The sequence below is a fragment of the Misgurnus anguillicaudatus genome, chromosome 21 (genome assembly GCF_027580225.2).
Source record: "Misgurnus anguillicaudatus chromosome 21, ASM2758022v2, whole genome shotgun sequence".
NCBI classification, from domain to species: Eukaryota; Metazoa; Chordata; class Actinopteri; order Cypriniformes; family Cobitidae; genus Misgurnus; species Misgurnus anguillicaudatus.
This window is the reverse complement of record NC_073357.2, coordinates 7,021,108-7,047,057: the sequence shown is the minus strand read 5'-3', so window position 1 is coordinate 7,047,057 and position 25,950 is coordinate 7,021,108. Positions and strand designations below refer to the sequence as shown.

The 25,950-nt window shown below is 37.5% G+C and overlaps 1 protein-coding gene across 3 annotated transcripts in view; it reads right to left on the bottom strand.

The window, feature by feature from the left end:
• Window positions 1-25,950, bottom strand: part of syt7b (synaptotagmin VIIb) — a 211,705-nt gene that overhangs the window by 115,227 nt on the left and 70,528 nt on the right. For all 3 annotated transcript variants that reach the window (XM_055182584.2, XM_055182736.2, XM_055182824.2), the window contains exon 2: window positions 9,892-9,995. In XM_055182584.2, coding sequence (XP_055038559.1) covers window positions 9,892-9,995 — 104 coding nt within the window. The remainder of the gene's footprint in view (window positions 1-9,891; window positions 9,996-25,950) is intronic.

The window sequence follows — 25,950 nt, the reverse complement described above, 5'->3', positions numbered from 1 at the left end:
GGACAGACAGACTGATGGATAAGACACTTTTATATATATATAGGCAGACAGACAGATTGATGGATTAGAAGGATTAAACAGATTGGTTGGTTGGATGGATGTATAGACAGACAGACACATTGGATTGGTTGGTTGGATGGACAGACAAACAAAAAGTACCAGGCAGACAGATCGAAGGCATTAGACAGTTTGGTTGGATGTATAGACAGATAGACACTTTGATGGACTGGTTGGATGGACAGACAAACAAGACATACCAGGCAGACAGACAGACAGACAGACAGATCAATGGATTAGACAGTTTGGTTGGATGTATAGACAGACAGACATACAGGCATGCAGGCAGACAGACAGACAGACAGACAGACAGACACATTAATGGATTGAATAGATGGACAGACAGACTGATGGATTAGACACATTTTTTGGATATATTGACAGACAGAGAGACAGATTGATGGATTAGAAGAATTATACAGATTGGTTGGATGGATGGATGTATAGACAGACAGACACATTGGATTGGTTGGTTGGATGGACAGACAAACAAGAAGTACCAGGCAGACAGATCGAAGGCATTAGACAGTTTGGTTGGATGTATAGACAGATAGACACTTTGATGGACTGGTTGGATGGACAGACAAACAAGACATACCAGGCAGACAGACAGACAGACAGACAGATCAATGGATTAGACAGTTTGGTTGGATGTATAGACAGACAGACATACAGGCAGGCAGGCAGACAGACAGACAGACAGACAGACAGACACATTGGATATATTGACAGACAGAGAGACAGATTGATGGATTAGAAGGATTATACAGATTGGTTGGATGGATGGATGGATGGATAGACAGACAGACACATTGATGGATTGGTTGGATGGACAGACAGACAAACAAGACATACCAGGCAGACAGACAGACAGATCGATGGATTAGACAGTTTGGTTGGATGTATAGACAAACAGACAGACATACAGGCAGACAGACAGACAGACAGAAAGACAGACAGAACGATTGATGGATTAGATACATTGTTTGGATGGATAGACAGACAGACAGATTGATAGATTAAACAGTTTGGTTGGATGTATTGACAGACAGAAAGGCAGACAGAGACGGAGAAAGACACAGACAGACAGACAGACAGACAGACAGACAGGCAGACTAGACAAATTGGTTGGATGGATAGACAGACAGACAGACCAGTCAGTCAGACAGACAGACAGACAGACAGACAGACAGACACTGTAGACAAGAGACATACAGACATTTAGACACATTAATGGATTAGACGGATTGGTTGGATAGACAGACAGACAGACAGACAGACAGATTGATAGATTACACAGTTTGGTTGGATGTATTGACAGACAGACATACAGACATACAGACAGACGGACAGACAGACAGACAGACAGACAGACAGACAGACAGACAGACAGACAGATAGGCAGGCAGACAGACAGAGACGGACACAGACACAGACACAGACAGACAGACAGACAGACAGACACCGACAGACAGACAGACTAGACAAATTGGTTGGATGGATAGACAGACAGACACTGTAGACAGACAGACAGACAGACAGACAGACATACAGACATTCAGACAGATTAATGGATTAGACGGATTGGTTGGATAGACAGACATACAGACAGATATACAGATAAGACGATAAGACAGATGGAGACATTCAGGCTGCGTCTCAATAAGCTCCCTTGTTCAAAAAAAGCCCCACAATGCAATGCAAACCAGTGACCTTTTCTGAAGCTCTCTAACTAAAATAGCGCGAGGCAACTCAATAAACTTCATGAAATGCGACAGAACTTTTGAAAAGACAAATGTTTGTTTTAGTTTTAATATAAACATACATCGCTAGGCAGGAAGGAACCACAATCTACTTCATATTTAAATGTATATCCCTCTAAATGTATTTATTTATATACTAAATCTATTTATGCATGGATATGCAAGAGAATAATACAAGTGTTTTTCATAATGTACCTCAACAAGTGTTTAAAAATTAACTCAGAGGGATAAGAAGGCCACAGCATAGTCAGACCAATAGATAGACAGATGAATTAACGAATGAACAAATGGATAACAAATATTACTAAATCCAACAATAATTTATAAGCGAAATAACTTCTCAAATTCTGCATTTAACTAATTAGCAAGCCTTAGTTTTTTAAGTTAATCATGGTATTACATATATCAATACTATATACATCATCTACTCTCCACATCCAAAACGTCTGTAGTCTTGACCTTAAACTGCCCAAAACTGTCATGATGTGTTTGAAGAGAATGCATGCAGTCAGTCAGCACTGAATGGGGGGGTGTTGTGGGTAAAAACATATGAATCATTAGTGAGCCCTCCAGCTTAGCGCTATACACATAAAGACCAGGCTCTCGCTGTGAAGCCTTACATAACATATACTGGCTTATTTATTTATTAACATACAGTATCGGTTGTTCTTTTGTTGATCAAAAGATGGACCATGGCTGTTTTAACAGAAAGAACAACATTTAGGTTTAAGATTTAAAGGAAATGAATGTGACATGCAACTGCAAATAATATTTACAACTGAAGTTGGTGTTTATTGGATGAACACTTGCTTTGCCAAGTTCGAACCCCTCATCCCGGCAGGTCTTTTATTAAACTGCAGTATTTGGCATTGAACTGCGAAATATTTGCGTCATCAATGTTTCCACCTCAGCAAGCCCTAGTGGTACCTGTTTAGCGAGAGAGTGTTGGCAAAGTGCTAAAAATAGAAAAATTAGCTCAACGTTTTTGTTTTTGCCCTTTTGGTCTTTACTCCAAAATAGCACAGCAAAAACGGCACCTGAGGGTGTCTGCTGTAAATGCTTTTCAAGAGGTGAAGAAAACACAGGCTACTAGTGGCAATGAAAAATGCCAAATTAAACAAATTAAACTTTTCACAAGACTTTAAGATCTTTGGTGTCCCCAATGCACATATGTGAAGTTCTATCTCAAAATATCATGTAGATAATTTATTATAAATGTGAAAATTGTCACTTTGTAGGTGTGAGCAAAAACGTGCCGTTTTTGGGTGTCCTTGTAAATGCAAATGAGTTGATCTCGGCACTAAATGGCAGTGCTGGATAGTTGGATAGTGCAGGTTAAGGTGCGGAATTATTATAATAAGATCCCCTTCTGACATCACAAGGGGAGCTCAATTTCAATGAGCTTTTTTTCAGATGCTTGCAGAGAATGGTTTACCAAAACTAAATTACTGGGCTATTTTTTCTTCATATTTTCTAGGTTGAAAAAAACACTGGGGACCCAATTATAGCGCTTAAACATGGAAAAAGTCAGATTTTCATGATATGTCCCCTAATGGTTCACTGTGAGTGGATTCACACCAAACAAACAAACCAAAATCTGATGTCAGACAGATTTGGGTCATGGATGTGGCACGGCATGCTGTTCAAAGAACTCCTAACTTTGAAAAAACAGCATTTGTAAAATAATAAACTCTGTGTGCAGACTATTTTGAATCCGACATTTACATTTATGCATTTGCAGACCCTTTCATTTAAAACAGGTGTCAACAATCACATATTTATAAACCAAGATGGCTGAATAAAAATGGCTGTGCATTCTTGGAACTGTAGTCCTACCTGTAGGAACTGTAGGCAAACCTCGGGAATGAGTTAGTAATTTAGCACTTCCGATGTCCTTACATTTTATCCTACCCATTAGGGGTGCATTTCCCGAACAACATAACTCGCATTTCTCGCTGCTGAACCACCGTAGTATGATGCATGGTTGGAGAAACAAACTACCTTGTCACGACTGTTTCCCGAAAGCATAGTAACTTTGTCGCACATTCGTCGTTTGAACCATGTTGGTTCAACAACATAGTTGATGATGTCACGTGGGAGGTGGAGTACTAATTAATCTGATCAAATTGATTTAATCTCAGATTCCTGCTTTAAATAATGTATATTGCATCGGACGACTGATTTTGTTATCGTGGTTTAGTTATCTGTTGTTGTTTTTTTAAAGATATTTAATTCATGCGCAAGTTCCCTCTTACGTGACTACTTCCAGGGATTCCCCAGGGTCTTAAAGCTCGCAATGCTTTAATTCTGTTTACAAACTTAAAGACATAAAATAAAATTTTATATATTTAGAATGATGGATATAGACTGTACTACATGTTTTTTGCTTATTTTGTTCAAAAGCATGATCAACGTAAGTCTACATATTATAATAACAAGGAACTATGCTTCTACGACAGGTGAAGAGCTGTCGTTCAAATCACACAAGTTTGCGATGCAGCCTGCGAATGTTCGTTTGAGCTATGGTATCGGGAAACACCAAATCATTGAACTTAAAGCAACACTAAAGAGTTTTTTTTACCTTAAAATAACCTTTTTAAAAAAGTTTCAGTCTTCATCCACCCGAAACGGGGTGAACGGCACTTTCACATTCGCTTTGCACCCCTTTATCGGCCAAAACCGCACTAAAGAAGTTTTCAACCGTCGGGTCGCGACCCCGTAGTTCGAGTGAAAACTACAAAAACTTGCTTTACGGCAGACCTACAATCCAATCAGAGCCAGCTATGCTGCAGTAGGCTAAATTATTTACGACAGTGGTAATGGACAATTCCGCTTCCAACCTGTAGGGGGAGCAAAGAGCAAAAACTCTTTAGTGTTGCTTTAATCAGTAACGACGAAACTTACGACAGTAGTTGGCTAACAATGCTTTTGGGAAATGCAACCCAGATCGGGTGCATCCCAATTCAGGGGCTGTGGCCTTCCAAGGCTGTATTTGAAGGCCAATGACATCATCGGTCCGCAACGAAAGGCTGTCCCAATCTGTCACCGCCTTGGTTATCCCAAGATTCAATGCGCTTGTGACATCTGGGTATTTTGAAATAAACATTCAGCACTGTAGTTAAATGAAAGTGTATATTTTGCAAATTAAAGGTCCTTGTCACTGTTTTACTATTATAAATGATGTTTTAGTGATGTGAATTAATATTATTGCTGCAATATTGTGCATGTTGCGTTTTACTTTTGTATATTTCTAAGGTTGGTAAATTTTATGTACCAGGAAAACGTCTTTGAACCTCTCTCACTGTTCGACATAGGACCACCGATGAAGAGCCACGATCAGGGAAATTGCGACGATTGTTTCACGATGGCAATCTTTCGTCTAGGACAGCTAATAATCCTGCAGTGTATCCTGGGCTTTAAACACCAAGTCTTGCCTTCAAAGTCTGCGAAGGATCCAGACCCTGAATTGGGATGCACCCAAATCCTACCCTTGTGTTTTTTAGGTTTAGGTGTTAGATAACAGAGGGGTTGAGTTTAGGGTTTGGGGGGGAGTTCATCCTGCATGTTTTCTATGAGAGTTAGCAAAATCTGACAAGGTAGCACAAATTGACAGAACACTGGTTCTGTTGTCAAGTAAATTGGTTATTTGAAAGGGGGTTTGGTTAAACCTTAAATCCCTGCCGAAGAAAAAATATAAACCCTCATATAGGGTTCCATTAAAATACCATTAGCTTTTACCATTATAACCACTACAAAATTCCTTTTGGTAGTTTGTTTTGGGACATATTCCAGAAGGATTTAATGGTTCTGCCAAAATAACCCAACACTTACCAGTAGAGACCCACAGAGACATTACAGTTTCCATTACAACCCATAAAGTTTCCATTTAAAACCATTACATCCAATAGAATTTCTGTGATGGTTTCTATTGTTTATTTGGCAGGGATAAGATTTTGGGTTCAACTCAAGCAGGGCTGTACATTAACTTTTTATGCACATACACTGCAAAAAATGATTTTCAAGAAAATATGTTCTTGATGAGCAAAACGACCCAAAAAAATAAGTCTAGTAATAGACCAAAAATATCAAATTGAAGTGATTTTGTGCATAAAACAAGCAAAAAAATTGCCAATGGGGTAAGCAAAAAATCTTGAACATTTTTCTTAAACACTAAATTCAAGAAAAAATCAAGAAAAATTTGAATTTGTGTCTAAAAACTAGACGTATTTTCTTGGGTCGTTTTGCTCATCAAGATAAAGCATCTTAATTTAAGAATTTTTTAGATATTTTAACTAAAAACAAGACAAAAAAACTAAGAATTTTTTTTCTTGAAAATAATTGTTTGCATTGTAAGTCTAGTTTTAGACCAAAAATATCAATTTAAGGGATTTTGTGCATAAAACAAGCAAAATAAATCAGGGCACCAAAATACATACTATTACAAAAAAAATGTTTTAGACAAAGTTTTTTCTTTACTCACCTATTATACCTCAACACTACACATAAAAGTAGAATAGATCTGTGAGCAGACATCACTAAATAAAATAATTTACTTAATCTGGTGAAATTGCTTCTGTCGTTTCTTCCTCACATGCAGGCCCATTTGGGGTTTTCTTGGATGATTTGAAAATACAGCTTCATTTGTTCTGTCAATATGCTCAACTAGCAGCGGTATAGAACTTATTGGCGCATTACTAATGAATTAGTATAAAGACAAACACAAGAGGTGAATAAAAAACAGAGGAAAACATCAAATGCGAAAGAAATAAGATGCAAGATTTGTAATCCCTCGTTGTAATAAGAGTAAGTCAGTAGATGGCTGCGGGGTGAGCACGTGGTGGGGAAGCCATTACTGAGTGTAATTAAAGCCTGAAATCTCTTTTTAGCCACCCTGCAGTCTGGCCGTCTGCCTCACACTCCTCACTCCTCTCATTTCCTGCGTCTTATTTCCGCCTTCTGGCCTGTGGTCACCATCTCGAAACCGATCGTCACTCCTCCTCAGCTGAGAAACAGAAAGGTCGGATTCCTGTTTCGAAACCGCGCTGGCACGACAAATAGCGCATGACACATTAACTCTGTTTAAGCTAATTGTTTTGAATAATTGCAGATCGGTTTATTTTGGAAAAGAGGGTAATTCAATTAAACCGAGCGTAGGTGATTAATTCTGTCTGTGGATTCTATTTATTAGCGGGCTATTAATCACAGAGTTGGTCTGTAATCACATTTTTGTGTTTTTTTATGTTCTTCCTCTACTTGAGATTGATTCCCATTTGGACAGCTTTTGCTGAATTGCTTTAAATCTTGTTTTGCAGATGTGAAAATGAACTGTGCCTAATTATCCAAACAGAAAATAAGATTTTTCTATTGTGGAATGTCGGTCTGGCTAGATCTGACATAACATATTCGAGTGCACCTCGTGCTTTATTTCCCCCGATAATTACAATTCTACTAATATTTCTCTCTGAAAATGAGGACAACCACCTTATAGATGGCATAGGTAGCAACTCTATAAGACAATAATGCAGTGGTTTCACTTTTTTTTTCATGAGAGCCACATTAGCTGCATTTCAACACTGTAAAAAATACTTTGCTGCCTTAAAATTTTTTTGTTAAATTGTAAAATCAACTCAGATTTACAAGTCGTGTCAACAAAGATGAGTTGTCTCAACTTATAAAATATAGTTGAGAAAAGTCCATTTAATTTTATAAGTTATAACAACTCACCTGTACTTATAACAACTCATCTCTAGTCAAGATAAATAATAGTAAGTTGAAATGACTTGTAAATCCGAGTTGATTCAACAAAAAGTTTTAAGGCAGCAAAGTATTTTTAACAGTGCATTACCCACATTGCGAATTGAAAATACGGGCAATGGAAAACGCAGATTTTGGAAAAACTCCCATATAGACCGTTTCATCGGACGCACGTGCGGTGACGCAGTATGCGTCTGGTTCGAAATTTACTTCCGGTTTCAGTTTTTTTAATGTTCTGACTAGTTACTAAACTGAACTCTTGAACAAATATTGTCAAAAATAACAAATCTTTTGGGTTCCGATGTAATCTACGTGTTGTTTATTTTGCTTGTTATATAAATAAACTATGTTTAAACTACTTTGTTGTTATTTATTCTTAGTGAAGTTTACCGGAAGTTACGTGTTGCCCACGAAAGCTGCTTGTTTATGTTGTTACTGCTGAAACCGACTATATTGGAAAAAAGTTTTTATGGAGTGTTTTTTCCAGGCAATTCGAAAAGGTGTATTTCACAAAACTGCAAAAAAAACAGTTTATTTGCATTTATAGGTCACATAATTATTATTTGTAGATGACGTGGTGTGCAGAAACACCTCAATACGTGTCTGCTCCCATGTATAAGAGGCTTTCCTTGCCAATAAAGTTTGGATAACCCTCCTACATCTCTTTTGATTTAAAATAATCTACTATTACCTCAAAGAAAAATCTGCCAATGGGGTAAGCACATTTTTCTTGAATTTAGTGTTTCAGAAAAATGTTCACGATTTATTTGCTTACCCCATTGGCAGATTTTTTTGCTTGTTTTATGCACAAAATCACTTAAATTTGATATTTTTGGTCTAAAAACTAGACTTATTTTCTTGGGTCGTTTTGCTCATCAAGAAAAGCATCTTAATTAATTTTTTGATATTTTTACTGAAAACATGACAAAAATACTAAGAAAATGTTGTATTGAAAATCATTTTTTGCAGTGTGGCAAACAATATTTTTCGTATTATGTTCCTCTGGCATTCCAAATAAACTGTTACGTGTTAAAACAATCCTCTGCATTGTATCATGCTTTTTTCCGTGTTAAATAATGGCACAAACACAGTCATAACACACGCGCAAACATTAGTAAATCGAGTTGCGTGAATCATTTAAATAATCTCCTCCCAAAAATGTGGCATCTGAAAGAGAAACTCCTTGAAATGCATATGCGTCTTTAGTAAATCCAGTCAGTCATTATTTAACGACAAAATTACGGTTTGCACTGGTGCAAGCTGTTAGTAAATCTAGCCCAAAATATGATTTCCCTTAATGACAAAAAATGATTACTTTAAAGGGTACATATCATGAAAATCAGACTTTTTCTATGTTTAAGTGTTATAATTGAGTCCCCAGTGCTTCTATCAACATAGAAAATGTGAAAAAGATCAACCCAGTAACTTTGTTTTGGTTAACCATTCTCTGCAAGCACGTGAAAAAATAGGTTATTGAAATTTGTGATGTCAGAATAATAATAATACCGCCCCTTAATCTGCACTATCCAACCACTGCACTGCCATTTTGTGCAGAGATCAGCTCATTTGCATTTTAAAGGACACACCCAAAAACGGCACATTTTTGCTCACACCTACAAAGTGGCACTTTTAACATGTTATGATAAATGATCTATATGGTATTTTGAGCTAAAACCTCACATACGTTCTCTGGGGACACCAGAGATGTATTTTACATCTTTAAAAATTATTGTGAAATGTCCCCTTTAATGCTAAGATTGTTATAACATGCGTATGCAGTGCCCCTCCAAACAACTAGGGGGACCCCTTGCTCTTACTTTCATGCGTTGCTGCACAGACCGATTGGCGAGTGACATTACTGTTCTGCGAGAGCAATTCGAAAGCATAACAAGCCGTCTAATCTCACGGTACTTTGATGTCATATGGCAATCGCTCTGTTAATCTGAAAAGCTCTTGAAAGCGCTTCATACCCGTGGCGTGTACGTGTTGACTAGGCTTGTAGTTTAAAGGGGCAATAAGTAGGATTTACCCCCATCTAGTGGTGAAATTGTATTTTGCATTCAAACGAACAGTGCTCTCTAGCGCCTCGCCTTTCCAAATGCGTGTTGCAACTACGGTAGCCGTTATGTAATCGCTGATCTCCTTGTCCGTTGCAGCTGGTTCACGTGTTCTGAATGAAAACGCGTTGGTAGGCTAGATCATTTGACACCAACGAGGACATATTTATGAATAAAGACTAATAAAACACTTAAAATCCTACTTACAGTCCCTTTAAACTCTGTTTACCCGTAGTGTTTCAGAAAGTGACATCACTCACCAGTTTGCGTTGGCACCATCCACAGACCCCGCACAGCGCCACCAGCCATACGACACACACAGTTAAACCCACCGATATCAGGAACACACTCAGAGACAATGAACCTGCGGAAAAAGAAATGACTTTAAATGCATTTTAACGGCAAAAGGGTAAACAGAAACAGAAGCATAGACAATGCAATAATGCTCTTGTGTGTCTACATCAGAAAGCAGCAATATTCCACCCAATTCTCTCTCCTTAAATTCAATTTATAAAGTCATGAAACATAGGTAAAGTGGGTGGTTTCTATAACCAAGACAATGAAACACCTCAGTCGATAAAAAAGATCTGAGGTGTCTTTCTCATTTTAGGAGCACATCTCTAAACTAGGAGGTTTGAAGATTTAATACCTTAGATCAAAAAATATGACAGTAACCCACCAACTGAGAAAGAGGGAATAGTATTATATAAAGAAAATGAGCAGGCATGGAAAAGGATAAATGATTTGATAATAATGTCTCTTAGAAATATCTATATGGGCAATGAGATGAGAAAGGAAAGCGAGAAACATGCGTGTGGTAAGGGTATGTGAATGATTCAAATCTTTAATTTAATAATGCTATTAGTTGATGGAAACTGTGCTGTGCCAACAGACAACAATCAATGGCAGTTTTAATAATAAAATTGCAGGCAGCTATTGCCCTGAAGGTTTTCCCTGCATGCTTTCATACTGAAGAAAAGCAGGATTGAGCACAGTCACAATAAGTACAAACACATGATTTTTCTTTAGTACATAAAGCTACAGGTACAGACTTGTTTTGGGCGATATGCCCATCATAGTGAGATTGTCCTATCGTCAGCCTGTGAGCTCACCGATACACGAGAGTGTCAGGGCCGGGGCAATAGTTTACTCAATTATTCATTTTTTACTCATTTCTGACAAGCCACTTGATTGGTGGACAAAAAAGAAGCTGATTTATTTTAAGGCCAACACTGTCATGAACGCAACCTTCTTGAAAGCAACCTTCTTGAAATTGATGCCATTAATCCAAGCGTGCCATTAAAGACCAGGCGCTCTGAAATTTCATGCATGCCAGGAAGCATGAACAACACAATGGTTTTAAACCCCTGCACGCCTTAACAACCAAGCAAGAGTCCATGCAAGGGTCCGAGCATGAGTCCAAGACGCGCGGGTTAAAAGTTCAGGTGCGATAAGGTATCAGTCCCACGCACCTTACAAGCTATCTCGTGCAAAGTGAAGCACACAAACGCTGGGGAAAAAACCTGCTAGTGGGGTAAGAACATTTTTCTTGATTTTTTCTTGAATTAAGTTTTTTACCCCATTGGCAGATATTTTTGCTTGTTTTAAGCAGAAATGCACTTAAATTCACTTAAAAAAAATTGTCTAAAAAATATACTTATTTTCTTAGGTCATTTTGCACATTAAGAAAATAAATGTAAGAATTTTTAGATATTTGTACCAAAAACATGACAAAACTGTGCAAAACTGCACTGCAAAAAATTATTTTCAAGAAAAAAAATCTTAGTATTGTTACTTAAACACTAAAGTAAACACTAAATTCAAGAAAAATTCATGAAAAATTAGCTTACCCCATTGGCAGATTTTTTTTGTTTGCACTGCAAAAAAAAAAATGATTTGAAGAAAAAAAATTCTTAGTATTTTTGTCTTGTTTTCAGTAAAAATGTCTACAAGTTCTTAAATTAAGATGCGTTTTCTTGATGAGCAAAACGACCCAAGGAAAGTTTTTAGACCAAAAATTGCAAATCCAAGTGATTCTGTGCATAAAACAAGCAAAAAAAATCTGCCAATGGGGTGAGCAAAAAAAATCTTGATAATTTTTCGTAAACACTAAATTCAAGAAAAATTTGCTTTCCCCATTGGCAGATTTCTTTTGCCTGTTCCATGCACAAAATCACTCAAATTTGATATTTTTGGTCTAAAAACTAGACTTATTTTCTTGGGTTGTTTAGCTCATCAAGAAAAATCATCTAAATGTAAGAATTTTTAGATATTTTTACTGAAAACAAGACAAAAATACTAAGATTTTTTTTTCTTGAAAATCATTTTTTGCAGTGATGTTACTCTTTCCATAAAGTGTGAAACAGATTAATTCCCAGAAATCATTTTTGCGTTTAAAAGACATCTAAGAGCCGTTAACAGGCAGCTCTGACTTTTATGCTTAAACAAGGCAAAATCTGTCTGTCAGTGAAACTTTAATACAAAACCAAACAAATTGTAATCACTTTTGACTTTGCTTACATGATGGTATATCATACATCTCACAAGTTATTTTGGCAAAAACGTGATGCAACCAAATTAAAGTTATTTTACTAGAAGTGGGTTACTCATAGCCGGACTATAGACGGTTTCAGCAGCAACAACATAAACAAACTGCTTCTGTGGACTAAATGCAACTTCCGGTAGACTTCCACATTTTATAGTAGTTTATTTCTGAAAACAAGGGAAAGTTAATTACCTTCGTTCATATATCATATCTAACACATACCTGTATCAACTATTACATGAGCTTAAGTTACTGTGTAAGATTAATTACAATGTATACAATGTTAGCTACAGATCCTTGAATTCTTGCCTGGCAGCCAAACCTCTCCGCACAGTTGTGAACCATGCTTTTCGTCTCCTCTCGTCTTTAGCAAAACCAAAACATTTAATTTTCGACAAGGTATCTGTTTCAGAGATCAGTTTAGACACTAGCCAGACCGATAAATAAATACAGACAGGAAGTTCACTCTAAATTTGCCTGTTTGACATCACTTCCATCCCTTGTGTACTGAGGTCAGTTGCCAACAGGAGGCATGCTTGCAATGTATCAGCTGAATGTTCATTTCTGTGCTTGTGTACTTATGCTTCTATGTTCTACCCTTAGATTTACAATCATGCATTTGGCGGATACTTTTATCCAAAATTACTTACCGTGCATTACCATCTATACTTGTTTTACCAATATACAGTGGCAAGAAAAAGTATGTGAACCCCTAGGAATAAACTGGTTTTCTACAATGATTTGCCATAAAATGTGATCTGATCCTCATAAGGTGTGCATAAGGTGACAACACACAAATATTTCTAGTTTCTTGTGTCTTTTTTGAGAACCCCCATTAAACATTCATAGTGCTGGAGGAAAATGTAAGTGAACCCTTGGATTTAACAGCTTGTTGAGCCTCATTTGGCAGCAAATACTTCAAGCAAGCGCTTTAAGTAGTTCTGAATCAGACCTGCGCATCGTTCAGAAGCAATTTTTGCTCATTCCCCTTTACAAAACCGCTTTAACTCAGACACATTTGTAGGATATCTTGTGCGAACCGCTCTCTTGAGGTCATTCCACAGGTTAAGGTCTGGGCTTTGACTAGGCCACTCCAAATGGCGCATTTTGGTTTTCTTAAGCCAGTCTGTAGTGGATTTACTACAATGCTTAAGGTCATTATCCTGTTGCATCAACTAACTTCTTCTGAGCTTCAACTGGTGGACAGCCAACCTGACATTATCATATAATTCATTTTACCCTCGATGATGGCAAGTGGTCCAGGCCATGAGGCAGCAAAGCAAGCCCAAATCATGATGTTCCCTCCACCATACTTCACTGTGCCCATTTTGTGCCATAACATTTTTCCCAAAAAATTCAACTTTTGTTTCATCAGTCCAGTTGATTAGGGTTGGAGCTAAACTCCTCAGGGACACTGGCCCTCAGGACCAGGAGTTGCCCACCCCTGGTCTAAGTGTAGACTGATGGAAGTCTAAACATTTTGAGATTGTTTTGTATCCCTTTTCAGCCTTATGGAGTGCAACATCTCTTGATCAGATATCTTTATAAGAGCATGGTTCAGATGAGCTGATGCTTCTTAAGGACAGCAATCTTAAAATGTGTGAGTGTCTTAATATCAATCAAAGTTGCACTAAACCACACATTTAAACTCATTTTATTAATTGGACTCCAGTTTGGGTTGAGTTTTTTTCAACCCATAGGGAGTCAGCTGACATTGGCTTAACTTAGCACTCTCTTCTATTCGTTACATTATTACTACGCTCAATCTTAGCCGCTTTACTCTGCTTCTTATGTTGTAAACTGATTTTTCTGTGTTTTCTCCTGTGGTCGTTTGCATACTAGGCTTAAAGTTAGTCATTAATTGTTTTCTTCAAGACTAATCATAACTGTTTTAAAGGTGCAGTGTGTAAATTTTAGCGGCATCTAGTGGTGAGGTTGCGAATTGCAACCAACGGCGTAGTCCACTGCTCACCCCTCGCTTTTGAAACACATAGAGAAGCTACTGTAGCTGCCACCGGACAAACATGTCATCGTCAAGGACAACTTAGTAAAAAAATGGTCCGTTAAGGGCTTCTGTAGAAAAATGGCGGCACAAAATGGCGACTTCCATGTAAGGGGACCCTCTTTGTATGTAGATAAAAACGTCTCATTCGTAATAAACACATAACGGTTCATTATGAAAGGTCTTTGTACACCCCTGATTATATAGTTTTGTATATTATTTTGCATTTCTGTCAAGAGATCCTTCTAAAAATTACACACTGAACCTTTAAGTATGTTACATAGAAAGGTAGCTTGGTCTAATTTAAATCCAAATAATAAGACTGATTAGCCCTAACTAATTGCTAGTTAGTCAGAATCATTCTTAAGACGCAGTCTTAACGTCACATCTAGGTTTATGCAACCGGCCACTGCTTTTATTTAATGTAAAGCTGCTTTGAAACAGTTAAAAAAATGTGAAAAGTGGTATATAAATAAAATTGAAAAAAAATTGTACTTTCTGTACATTTGACTGTATGAGTCAACAAAGTGCCTTTAAGGAAGTCATGCCACTTGGCGGCCATGTTTGCAACGCCTCATTTCAGTCATGTAAGACTAAAGTCATGTGGTAAAATCACAATTAAACAACAAATTGCCAACCAACAATCAAACCTGACATCAACCAATACTAAAATTGTTGTGTCTAAATCTCACTTCGCATTAAAACCACAATTTTCAAGGTCGTTTCAGCTACTGCTCATGCACACAGGTTGTCAAGCGCCTTAAAGGGGGGGTTCAATGGTATTTCATGCATTCTGACTTATTAACACAGTTATAGAGTTGTTTCCTCATGCTTAACGTAGGCAAAGTTTTAAAAAAGTAGTTAGACGTGTTACAGAGTATTTCTGTGCCGAATGCACTTCGCCAGGGTTCATACAGGTTTCGGAACGTTTTTCCGATTACGGGCCCAGCTGATGTTTCGGGGTTTCTATCACTTATTTTTATGGGCACTTCCTGTCAGGATCTGGACGGGGATGAACCCAAGTGTCAGGATCCTGCCAGATCCTTGTTTGTTTTTAGATCTAGTCATCACGGCAGGTTTCTGACAGTACAATGTTTTATGTGGGAGATGCGTGGTTTTAGTATTGGTTTATTCTGACCACGCATTTCCCGGGTCTCGTCACTTTTCCCCTGGGTTTTGTCCAGGATCTGGATGGGAATGAACCCAAGCGCGGACACGACAGGTACAGAAACAATAATTTATTTAAACAAAACAGAAAACAAAACCCACGAGGGGGCAAACAGAACAGGGCAAACACAAATCAAACAGGACTACACTAAACCCTATCATTTAAACAAAACACTAAACATAGACAACACTGGTAGACTACTTGATGAACAAAGTAACACTGACGAACTCGCACTGGACGACAAACACAAGGACTCTTAAATAGAGAGAAAATAAACTACATACGCCTGGAAAAATCACAAGTAAGGAATCGGGGAAAAAGTGACGAAACCCGGGAAATGCGTGGTCAGAATAAACCAATACTAAAACCACGCATCTCCCAAATAAAACATTGTACTGTCAGAAGCCTGCCATGATGACTAGATCTAAAAACAAACAAGGATCTGGCAGGATCCTGACACTTCCCCCGGAAAACCCCGCCCACCCATCAATCAGCGGGAGATGCTAGAACTTACAAACATTGCTTCACCTGATAGCTTTGTTCAATTTCAAAACTTAACAATGGCACAAAAGAAAAGTGTGTTTTTGGATGTAAGGAGAAGAAAGTCAGCCTCATGGAAACAATAGATATAGTTTATTATTCGGGGTAGCAGCGGAGTTTTGCGTGTGTGTTTTATGCGCTGGATTTCATTGAAAAGTCTCAACAGGGTCATGAGTTGCATGCAGTAAGTAAGACTTCTGTCTTATGTTGGAAATAGTCGCGTAAGTGCATATTATATAAATGACACAAACATGTAGTGAATCATAAGTTAAACAGTGTTGTATAGTGTTACATGACTCGTACTCGCTCCTCCCGCGGTATTAACTCCTCCTTTTTCATTTTTTCGTACATTATCGGAACGAATTGGTAAAGCTAATCTGTCTTTTATAAATCTAATTAAAATGAGTCTTCGGATATACAATGTAATGATGCAATACTACTCTGTGGGTACTCCAGATTAACATCAGAAATGCAGAAACAGCCTGTGTGAGCTTTAAAGTGACTTTGTACAGAGCTCCGCCCCAGAGAATCGTCAGTCTTTATTGATTGATGATTGGTTCTTTTAACTGGAAATATAGAGCGTTGCATTGTCCCCTATTCATAGTAATAGTAGTAATCTTGTTATATCTATTATCTTTGATTTCGAGCACCGCTTGGCTGCCTACATCATGGAAAGCTCTGTTAAGTTTAATGTTAGTGATTTAGTTTTGACATGTCACTGTGTGCCATTCAGCAATGTCCTACTGTATAACTCTTTGTAGTTTACAGCGTTAGAAGAGATAAGCCCACAATCTGCTCTCTATCTCCAAAATGCAAGCGTCTGTTCATTGATAAGTGCAAAGATATGAATCCATAACCTGTGTCTGAAAAAGTGGCTTTGACTCCTCACCGGGAACTTGTAATTGAATCAGTTTACTCATTCGTCTGGTACCCGGCGCCATGTATTTGATGAAGCAGCACTTACGGTAGCGTATGTCACAGGACATCAAATGATAACAGACACGCACAGTGCCTGTAACTAACTCTCACCTGTACATAATACTCACAAAATACTCTCGATAAGGTCTGTTAAGAGACGCCGGCCTGAATAATACGAGCCCTGCGGTCCGGTGCGTTTTAGGTCACGGCACCGAGTTACAAATGGGGTAGTGCCACGTCTCATTGGACATCTCTACCAGCGTGGAGAAAGATTCTGACAGGGTTGTGCCAAACAACAGACAAGATTATTTGTGGGTCAGATGCGAAGCTGTGTGAGTTGATCTTTCACTAGCATGTGATCTGATTTCTGATCAGGCTTGAGGGGACAGATTTCAGTGGCAACAGATGGGTAGTGGTTATGTACTGTAGATACATGATTATGTGTGACACATATACAAGGTATCTATATAAAACTTTAGACTGTACAATAGAAAATGAACAAAATGGTGATATTTCATATTGCAGGAGTCAAACCTACAGCCATTCAGTTCAAATCTAACCACTGAACCATATCCAACGTGATCTTATGAGAGTATGTTTGTGTTTTACGTAAAGTGTGGTTGTACATTTACTTAAGTTTTCCTACCCATTGAAAGGTATAATTTCGATGTGCTGACAGGAATAATACATTATTTATTTACATATTAACAGCTTTACAGATGTACAGATTTTATCGTATTCCTATTTAGAAATATTAAAATTGCAGGCATTGGTGTTTCTTACTCATATTAATGACATGTTTTCAGTCGTATTTTCTAATTTATTAATTTAAGACAGTTTATTCATTTACACTGCAAAAAATGACTTTCTTTCTTAGTATTTGTGTCTTGTTTTCAGTAGAAATATCAAAAAATTCTTAAATCAAGATGTTTTTTCTTAATGAGCAAATTGACCCAAGAAAATAAGTCTAGTCTTTAGACAAAAAAAAGCAAATTTAAGTGATTTTGTGGATAAAACAAGCAAAAAAAAATCTGCCAATGGGGTAAGCAAAAAAATCTTGAACATTTTTCTTAAACACTAAATTCAAGAAAAATTTGCTTACCCCATTGACAGATTTTTTTGCTTGTTTTATACACAAATTCACTTAAATGTGATATTTTTGGTCTAAAAACTAGACTTATTTTCTTGGGTCGTTTTGCTCATCAAGAAAAAGCATCAGAGTTTTTAGATATTTTTACTGAAAACAAGACAAAAATATGAAGAATTTTTTTCTTGAAAATAATTTTTTGCAGTGCATCTTTAAAATTAATACAATTGTGAGAAACAGATCCAAATTCAGACCTTTATCCAGCGATCTTGAAAAAATGACTTTCTTACTTAGTATTTTTGTCTTGTTTTCAGTAAAAATATCTAAAAATTCTTAAAATAAGATGTATTTTCCTGATGAGCAAAATGACCCAAGAAAATAAGTCTAGTTTTTCGACAAAAAATATAAACTTTAAGTAAATTAGTGCTAAAAATCTGTAAACATTTTTTTAAGTAAAATATCTGCCAATGGAATAAGAAACATTTTCTTGAAGTAAGTTTACTTTTTTCATAGACACTCAATTCAAGAAATTTGCATTGCAACCCATTGGCAGGTAATTTTGCTTGTCTTAAGCACAAGTTCACTTAAATTTTATATTTTTTAAAAGCTAGACTTAGTTTCCTAGGTCATTTTGCTCATCATGAAAATAAATCTTAATGTAAGAATTTTTAGATATTTTTACTGAAAACAAGACAAAAATACTAAGTAAGAAAGTCTTTTTTTGCACACTGCAAAAAATGAGTTTTCAAGAAAAAAATCTTAGTATTTTTGTCTTGTGTTCAGTAAAAATATCTAACAATTCTTAGATTAAGATGCAAGCAAAAAAACTTAACCCATTGGAATTTTTTTTCTTGTTTTATGTACAAAATTACTTAAATTTGATATTTTTGGTATAAAAACTAGATTTATTTTCTTGGGTCGTTTTGCTCATCAAGAAAAAAACCTCTTAATTTAAGAATTTTTAGATATTTTTACTGAAAACAAGAAGACTAAAATACTAAGATTTTTTTTCTTAAAAAATCTTTTTTTGCAGTGAGCTTTACAGTTGTGAAATCAAATGCTCATTGGCTCTTGTGTCACAGATTTGCATCATTGCCATGATGTACTTTTGAAATTTGAAATTTACGCCTTGACAGATAGAAGCTGGATTAACGTTCTCGTGGATTAATAACTTTAATATTTTTCTGTACTTCATAAACTCTAGAGAGGACCGCGGCTACAGCACATCGTCAGTTTAACTACTTTTGGTCCTGCTTTTGAAAATTTGCAATGAATAAATTATTGTGATTACACTTGTCTGTCTGTTATGCTTTTTACAGTACATGATTTTAATAAACTATTTTGCGTACTGTATTAGCGGCTTAAAATATTTTAAATGCGATATTGTTACTATTGTTACAAAAATGTCCTAACAATTTCTGTCTATAACTTTACATAACATAAAAAGAATACATTATACTTTAAATTGTTTGGTATAAAAAAAAGTTTGGGTTTATGGTAAGGTTTGGGGTAGGGTGTGGGTGGCAACGTTATCAATAAAATTGTTAAATGGAAATTATACAGCAATATTTATGGTATGAAAGATTTGTGAATGTTTTACGTTTTGTAGCTGTACAAATTTTTATAATGCCACGATTAAATGTTGCAAATATGTCTACATTGTACACTTCAGCTAGCCTGGGTTTCAAAATTTATTCACGCTGCAAGTTTAGCATGGAAACCATGGCCCAAATTTTCGCCTGAAAAAGGGAACCAATCACAGAATGGGGAGGGGGCAGCAAGGCGATGACAATGTCTATGCGACATTATGAGCTACGTAGATGCATTTGATAGACATTCGTAGTGCCCAATAAAAGGCTCTGGGCATTCGTAAACCACGTCTCAAATACGAAAAAAAAATGTGTTTTTCAAAGTTACGTTTGAATACTACGCATTAACAGTGAGGCCAGGATGCCATACCACAGGCAGTGATTTCAATCAGATTATTAAGGCAGCAGAGGCCTGTAAGATTAGACTTTAGTGATCTGAAAATAATGTCGGCATAAACAGCTTTAAGAATAGAAAAATACTGTTTCTTACAACACTGAAAAGTAGTTCATAGTGTGTCTCATGCCCCACAGCTACACAAACAATTAAAATAACAAGAAAAAATAATGAAAACTGATTATGCTATTAAATATTAGCATATTTGGAACAACCCCAAACGCACAATGCTACGCTTGTACTCAATACCACAAATAATCTTATTCTCACCCAGGAGCATCGGTAGGCTATTTTTACATGGACCCCGTAAAGTAGCCTTGGTCACACCCTAGCAACCTCATTTATTTCTAGTTTTGCCACTCTTTTTATAAAGACCTAACCCTACACTGTATATATATATATATATGTATATATACTGACATATATATCGACCCTGTTCTCATCTTCTTGTGTTGAAAACCAATCATCGCTTTTGTGCAAGACCCCCTATTGAATAAATCTGATTACTGCTGCATCCAGTTCAGGTAATCAAACAAAACTGTGCTCGCTATTGTTAAAGAAATAGTATGTCTGAAGATTGTACGCTATTTGAGATAATGCTTCACGCTATTATATTTTGCAGACAACTAGCACTATTGTCTTTTATAGATGTACTACATATGCAAAATATACATTTTTTTGATTTAAAGGTGCACAATGAAGTTCTTCTAAGTTCTATCCAGAATCCCCCCACCAAAAAAGTATGGTCTCGTACAAGTTCATTGTCTAAGACTCAGATATAAGCCTTGATGTCAACGTGTTGGGTCAAAAAGTGAGAAAACGAACCGGTTGGGTTGTAATTGAACCTATGACGGGTTGTTTCAACCCAAATGCTGTGCTGTTTTTACCCATTGTTGGGTCAAATATAATGGGCCCTATCCCTATACACCCGACGCAAAGCGTGACGCAAGTGTCTTTTGCTGGTTTTAACCCGGTGCAATTATCATTTACACATTTAGCGCCATGTTGTTGTTCAAACAGCAAATGCATTTGCGTCCAATTTTGGGCCCATGGGCGTTCTGGTCTTAAAACAAGGTGTGTTCAGGCGCATTGTTGGCGCGTTGCTATTTTGAGGCAACTAAAATAGACTATGCCATTAACCAACTAAAACCTAAAGTCTAAAGTCAATGGCGCAATGTTGTTTTTGTTATTTAAAGAGCGCGTTAATATGCGACTATAAACGGGACAACAAAGCGTGTTTGCTTATCACACACATGGATGCGCAGCAGCACATAAACGTTTTAAAATATGAAAAATCAAAGGATTAAAATGTAAAAGATTATTATTGAGTCATAAATGAGGACCGATTATGAGACGTTAGCAGGCGTAAAGAGCAGCTTCACCTGTAGCCTGGTAAGTAAACAAATGTTTTGCTTTAAAAAAATGCATCTAATCCTGGAAAACATTCCAGGATTTTTCTCCATATAGTGGAGTTTAGTGGACCTCAACAGTTTACAGCAGAGTTTCTCAACTCTGGCCCTCGAGATCCATTTTCAGAAATTAGCTTTAACCCTGATCAAACTCACCTGCTTGCAATTTTCTGGTATTCCTGAAGACCTTGATTACATTGCTCAGTTGGGTTTGATCAAGGCTGGAGCCTGGATCTCGAGGGCCAGAGTTGAGAATCTCTGGTTTACAGTTTCAATGCAACTTCAAATTGCAGATTTAATGCCGCTTCGAAGGGCTCTAAACGATCCCAAACATGCCATAAAGGTCTTATCTAGCAAAACGATCATAATTTTCACGCCCCAAAATACAAAATATGTACTTTTAAACCATTTTTTTGACTACCAGCTAAACCAGCATCAAACCAGCATATACCAGCATAATTCCCTTGCTGGTCCATGCTGGTTTTTTCAGCAGGGCACTAGCCCATTTGTGGACCGTTTTAAAAAATAAACTGACACAAAGACATTAACTCTTTCACCGCCAGCATTTTTTAAAGAAGTTGCCAGCCAGCGCCAGCGTTTTTCATGATTTTCATCAAAGTTTAATGCCTTCCAGAAAATGTTCTTCTTCAGATATATAAACATACAATATACCAAATGAAAGACCAGACCCTCTGCTTTCAAACAAAAAAAAAAAACGTTTCATCCTACCTTCAGTAGTTCTTTTGTAATCAGCTTTTGAATATGGGTAGGTTTCTGCAAAAACACCACATTTTGAGCAAAAAGCAGAGATAATTCCATTTTTGTGACGGACTTTTCATAGAGATCTCATTCAGAGCGATCTTTAAAACAGACACGGACATGCAGCAGCTTGCTAGAGGGCAATACTTCTGGGTTTAAAAAGTTGCGGAAGGGCGCCACCTAGTGGATATAGCGGTATTGCGGAAAGACGGAAATACTCGTCATTGGCGGGGAAGCGTTTTCTCTTGATTGACGAGATATCTCGTCAATGGCGGGGAAAGAGTTAATTAGCATCATTACATATACAACAATGTTCGAACGGTCAGTAGTTTCACATAAGTCATGCTTGACCTTTCAACCTGATTACGTAATAAGTCATGATAATGCGTCACAAGGCTAGTGCAAGATGAGAAGTGGTGGTTAGAAAGATTTTTTTGGGAGTGAAAATGACGATGGTTTTGCTAGACCTTATACGGACTATCAGCACATCCGGGAACTTGACTGTAAATTTCGTCACCGCCCCTTTTTCGGGGATAAAAAAGCAGCGCTTCCATTGGCTTCCATTCAAAATAGCGGAACAAAGCAACGTTTTTACACAGCCGGCAGGCGTAAATAACTTATGAAATCAATCAGATTAAACATGTCGAGTATCTGTCCACCATGCCTGCCATAGAGCCCGAAAGATACATTAACACATTTAATTTGGTCAGTATAAAAACATGTCTCTTTCATTCTCACAGCGTCAAATTTGTGTAACAACGCCATCCAGTGATTGCTGGAAATATCGCTAAGCCAGTTAGTTGGATGACTCGACGGAAAAGTGCACTCATTACTCTAAATATAAAGACATAATAAAAAAATACGAAGTAAGTTTCAAATACGAAGTAAAATCATTCACTTGCTTCCCTGTTGACTCGATGAGGTACGAGTAAATGTCCGGGTAAGACACCTCTGGCCAATAGGGAGCGTTGTTACACAAATTTGATGCTGGAAGAATGAAAGAGACATGTTTTTATATTGACCAAATTAAATATGTTAATGTATCTTTCGCGCTCTATGGCAGGCAGGGTGGACAGATATTTACTCAACATGTTTAATCTGAGTGATTTCATAAGTTATTTACGCCTGCCGGTTGTGTACGAAGGTTGCTTTGTTCCGCTATTTTGAATGGAAGCCAATGGAAGGTCTAGTCTGATTTCCCCCAAAAGTGGGCGTGAATCTGTTCAGAGACATTCTATGACGTTGCGCCGGTTGTGCTTATGCCTCAATTGACCTATGGCTAAGCCACGCCCCCTCCACTCACTCAGACAAACAATCAACATTCGGTGATAGGCGCTATGGCAGCTGTCACAGTAGGAGACATTTCACAGGAGGCAATTGATGATTTTTGGAGACAGAAAGACTATATAACATCTCGAAGTTTGGGGGTGTGGCTTAGTCATAGGTCAATTGGGATGACATGATTTAGAGGTCTTTAAGCTGCATTGAAACTGTAAACTGGTGAGGTCCACCAAATTGAGAAAAATTCTGGAATGTTTTCCTCAAAAACGTAATATCTTTTCGACTGAAAAAAAGACATAAGGCTTGTTCGACTTCATGCGGCGCCGCAAGAACCGACAGCTGGATGGCGTCGAAGTACCGCGAGAGCGAGACGAAATTAGACTTCGTATGATTTCTCTAATCGTTCTCGCGGTACTTTGACATCATCCGGCTGTCGGTTCTTGTGGCGCCGCATAAAGTCGAACAAGCCTGTTAACATCTTGGATGACATGTGGGTGAGTAAACTATCAGAAATTGGTATCAGAAAGTGGAATATTCCTTTAAGAAATACCTGTAATTAACAAAAACACCCTTTTAGCACATTTAGTATTAAGAGTCTTAAAACAGGCTTACACAACAACTGTAGTGCACCAAGTCCATGAACAAATGATTTAAGTTTCTTCCCAACCAGGTAAAAGGAACTCTGTGATCTGTGGAAACTCGAAAGTGTAGTTAAAATGGGGTAAAGCCCGAGGGAACAGTTGCTTAACTGTCCAGAGAAGATTAAGAGGAAGATCTTAAAAACTTCAGGAGGATTTAAAAGGGACTCCTGACACCGAGTCATTGGGCACTGCCCAGACAGGAGGAGACAGCGTGGATCTCCAGTAACCTACTTTTCAGACAGGCCAGCAGTGTTTGGAGTCATTCCATGGCCTTTCATGTGTCATCACAGCAAGGCGAGAGACTTATTTAGACTCACCCGAGCCCCAGCGATGTCCCCAAAGATCCAGCTGTCTGGGCACTTTTTTATCATTAGGAGGTTTAAAAAAACTGGAGCAACCAAATGCTACTTTTTCGTCCATATCTGACAGAGACAAAGTATACAGCAACCTGCTATTTTTATTATTTTATTTATTCACTCTTAATTTGTCCTGACAGGTTATTGGGAACACGTTGCCTTTATAATAACAACCTGCCTAGCAATCTGAAACTCTCTCGGCAGCGATGAAATGGATGTAATTTGCCACGTGCTTTGCCGGGCCCCGTTCGGTGAGAAACGTCTGAGCCAATAAAGCCAATCGGGATGAGCCAATCGGAGATGATGTAATATTGAGTTATGATGCCGGACAATGGCCGGACGGCTCGGCTTTCCATTAAGAGATGCTTTCTATCTAAAGATGATCGCATTACACCAAAGAACTTAATCTATTTTAAAAGCTAAATGTCCAGCTGGGATTTCCACAGATATCGAGGTCCATTCTTTGCCCATCATGTACTGAATATGTTACATTGACAAAGACATTTCAGTACTATCCTGTACATATACCAGGAGACATGAGCAAACAGCACAATGTTATTTCAAGAGCTAATGGGGATGGGTCAGGATGGTCTACTATACTCGGTTATTTCCAACCCAGGGACAAACCCAAATTTAACCTATGCTGAGTTGTTTAAACACATTTTCTGGGTTAATTTAACCCAACGATTGGGTTTATCGCTTTTTGACCCAGCGCTGGGGTCGTCAACGAGCCACCTAGTTTAAATTGTCATCTAGTTTATTGTAGCGCTAACATTTTAAGGGTGATTTAAGAGTTCTCACAAAAAATATTTGATGAAACCACTGTAGTTACCTACAGTTTTAATACAGAAGTAAAAATTTGCCGAAAGCTGGGCCTGAGACTATATTAGTAATGACAAGGTCTTCGTGATTATAAAGCACTTCCTTAATGCTACTGTAACTTGCCTCCTCTCTCACTCGCAGTAGCCTTGAGTAATGCCTGTAACCATAGCGACGGATATAAATATAATGAAATCTTAGGCCGGGTTCAGGTTTCAATATAATAAGAGTGGAGACCTCTGTTGGAGAGTTCTTGAAGAAAACTTGTAGGATGAAAGATGCTTAACATTTGAGAGTAAGAATTATATCCTTAGAAAGTCTTCAAATGTCCCTCCAAACAGGACTGACAGCTTTTTCCGCTGCTGAGTGACTGCAGATACAGAGAAATACTGATGTTAAAGGCAAACCGCCAGCAGACTAACTGACAAATAAAGGACCCCCAATGTGACCAAATGGGAGCTTAGCTGTAGACATGACATGCACAGTGCAGTCTTAGAGAAAATTTTATAAACAACCAGTGTTGCCAACTATTTTCAATGGAAAGTAGCTAAAACCTGCTTGGAAAGCCGCTAGATTACGTCATTACGTAATTAGCATATCAGTGATGTCATCATGTCGTATTTGCTTTCTGTCTACATTGGCACTTTAAACCTGTTTCACGTTTCTCGGAAAGGTCATGATCTTTCTGATCTCATTTTTTAAAACCTAGTTAGTGTGTAATGTTGCTGTAATAGCACAAATAATAGCTGTAAAATTATAAAGTTTAAAGTTCACTGCCAGACGATATATTTAATAAACTATATCCATTGTT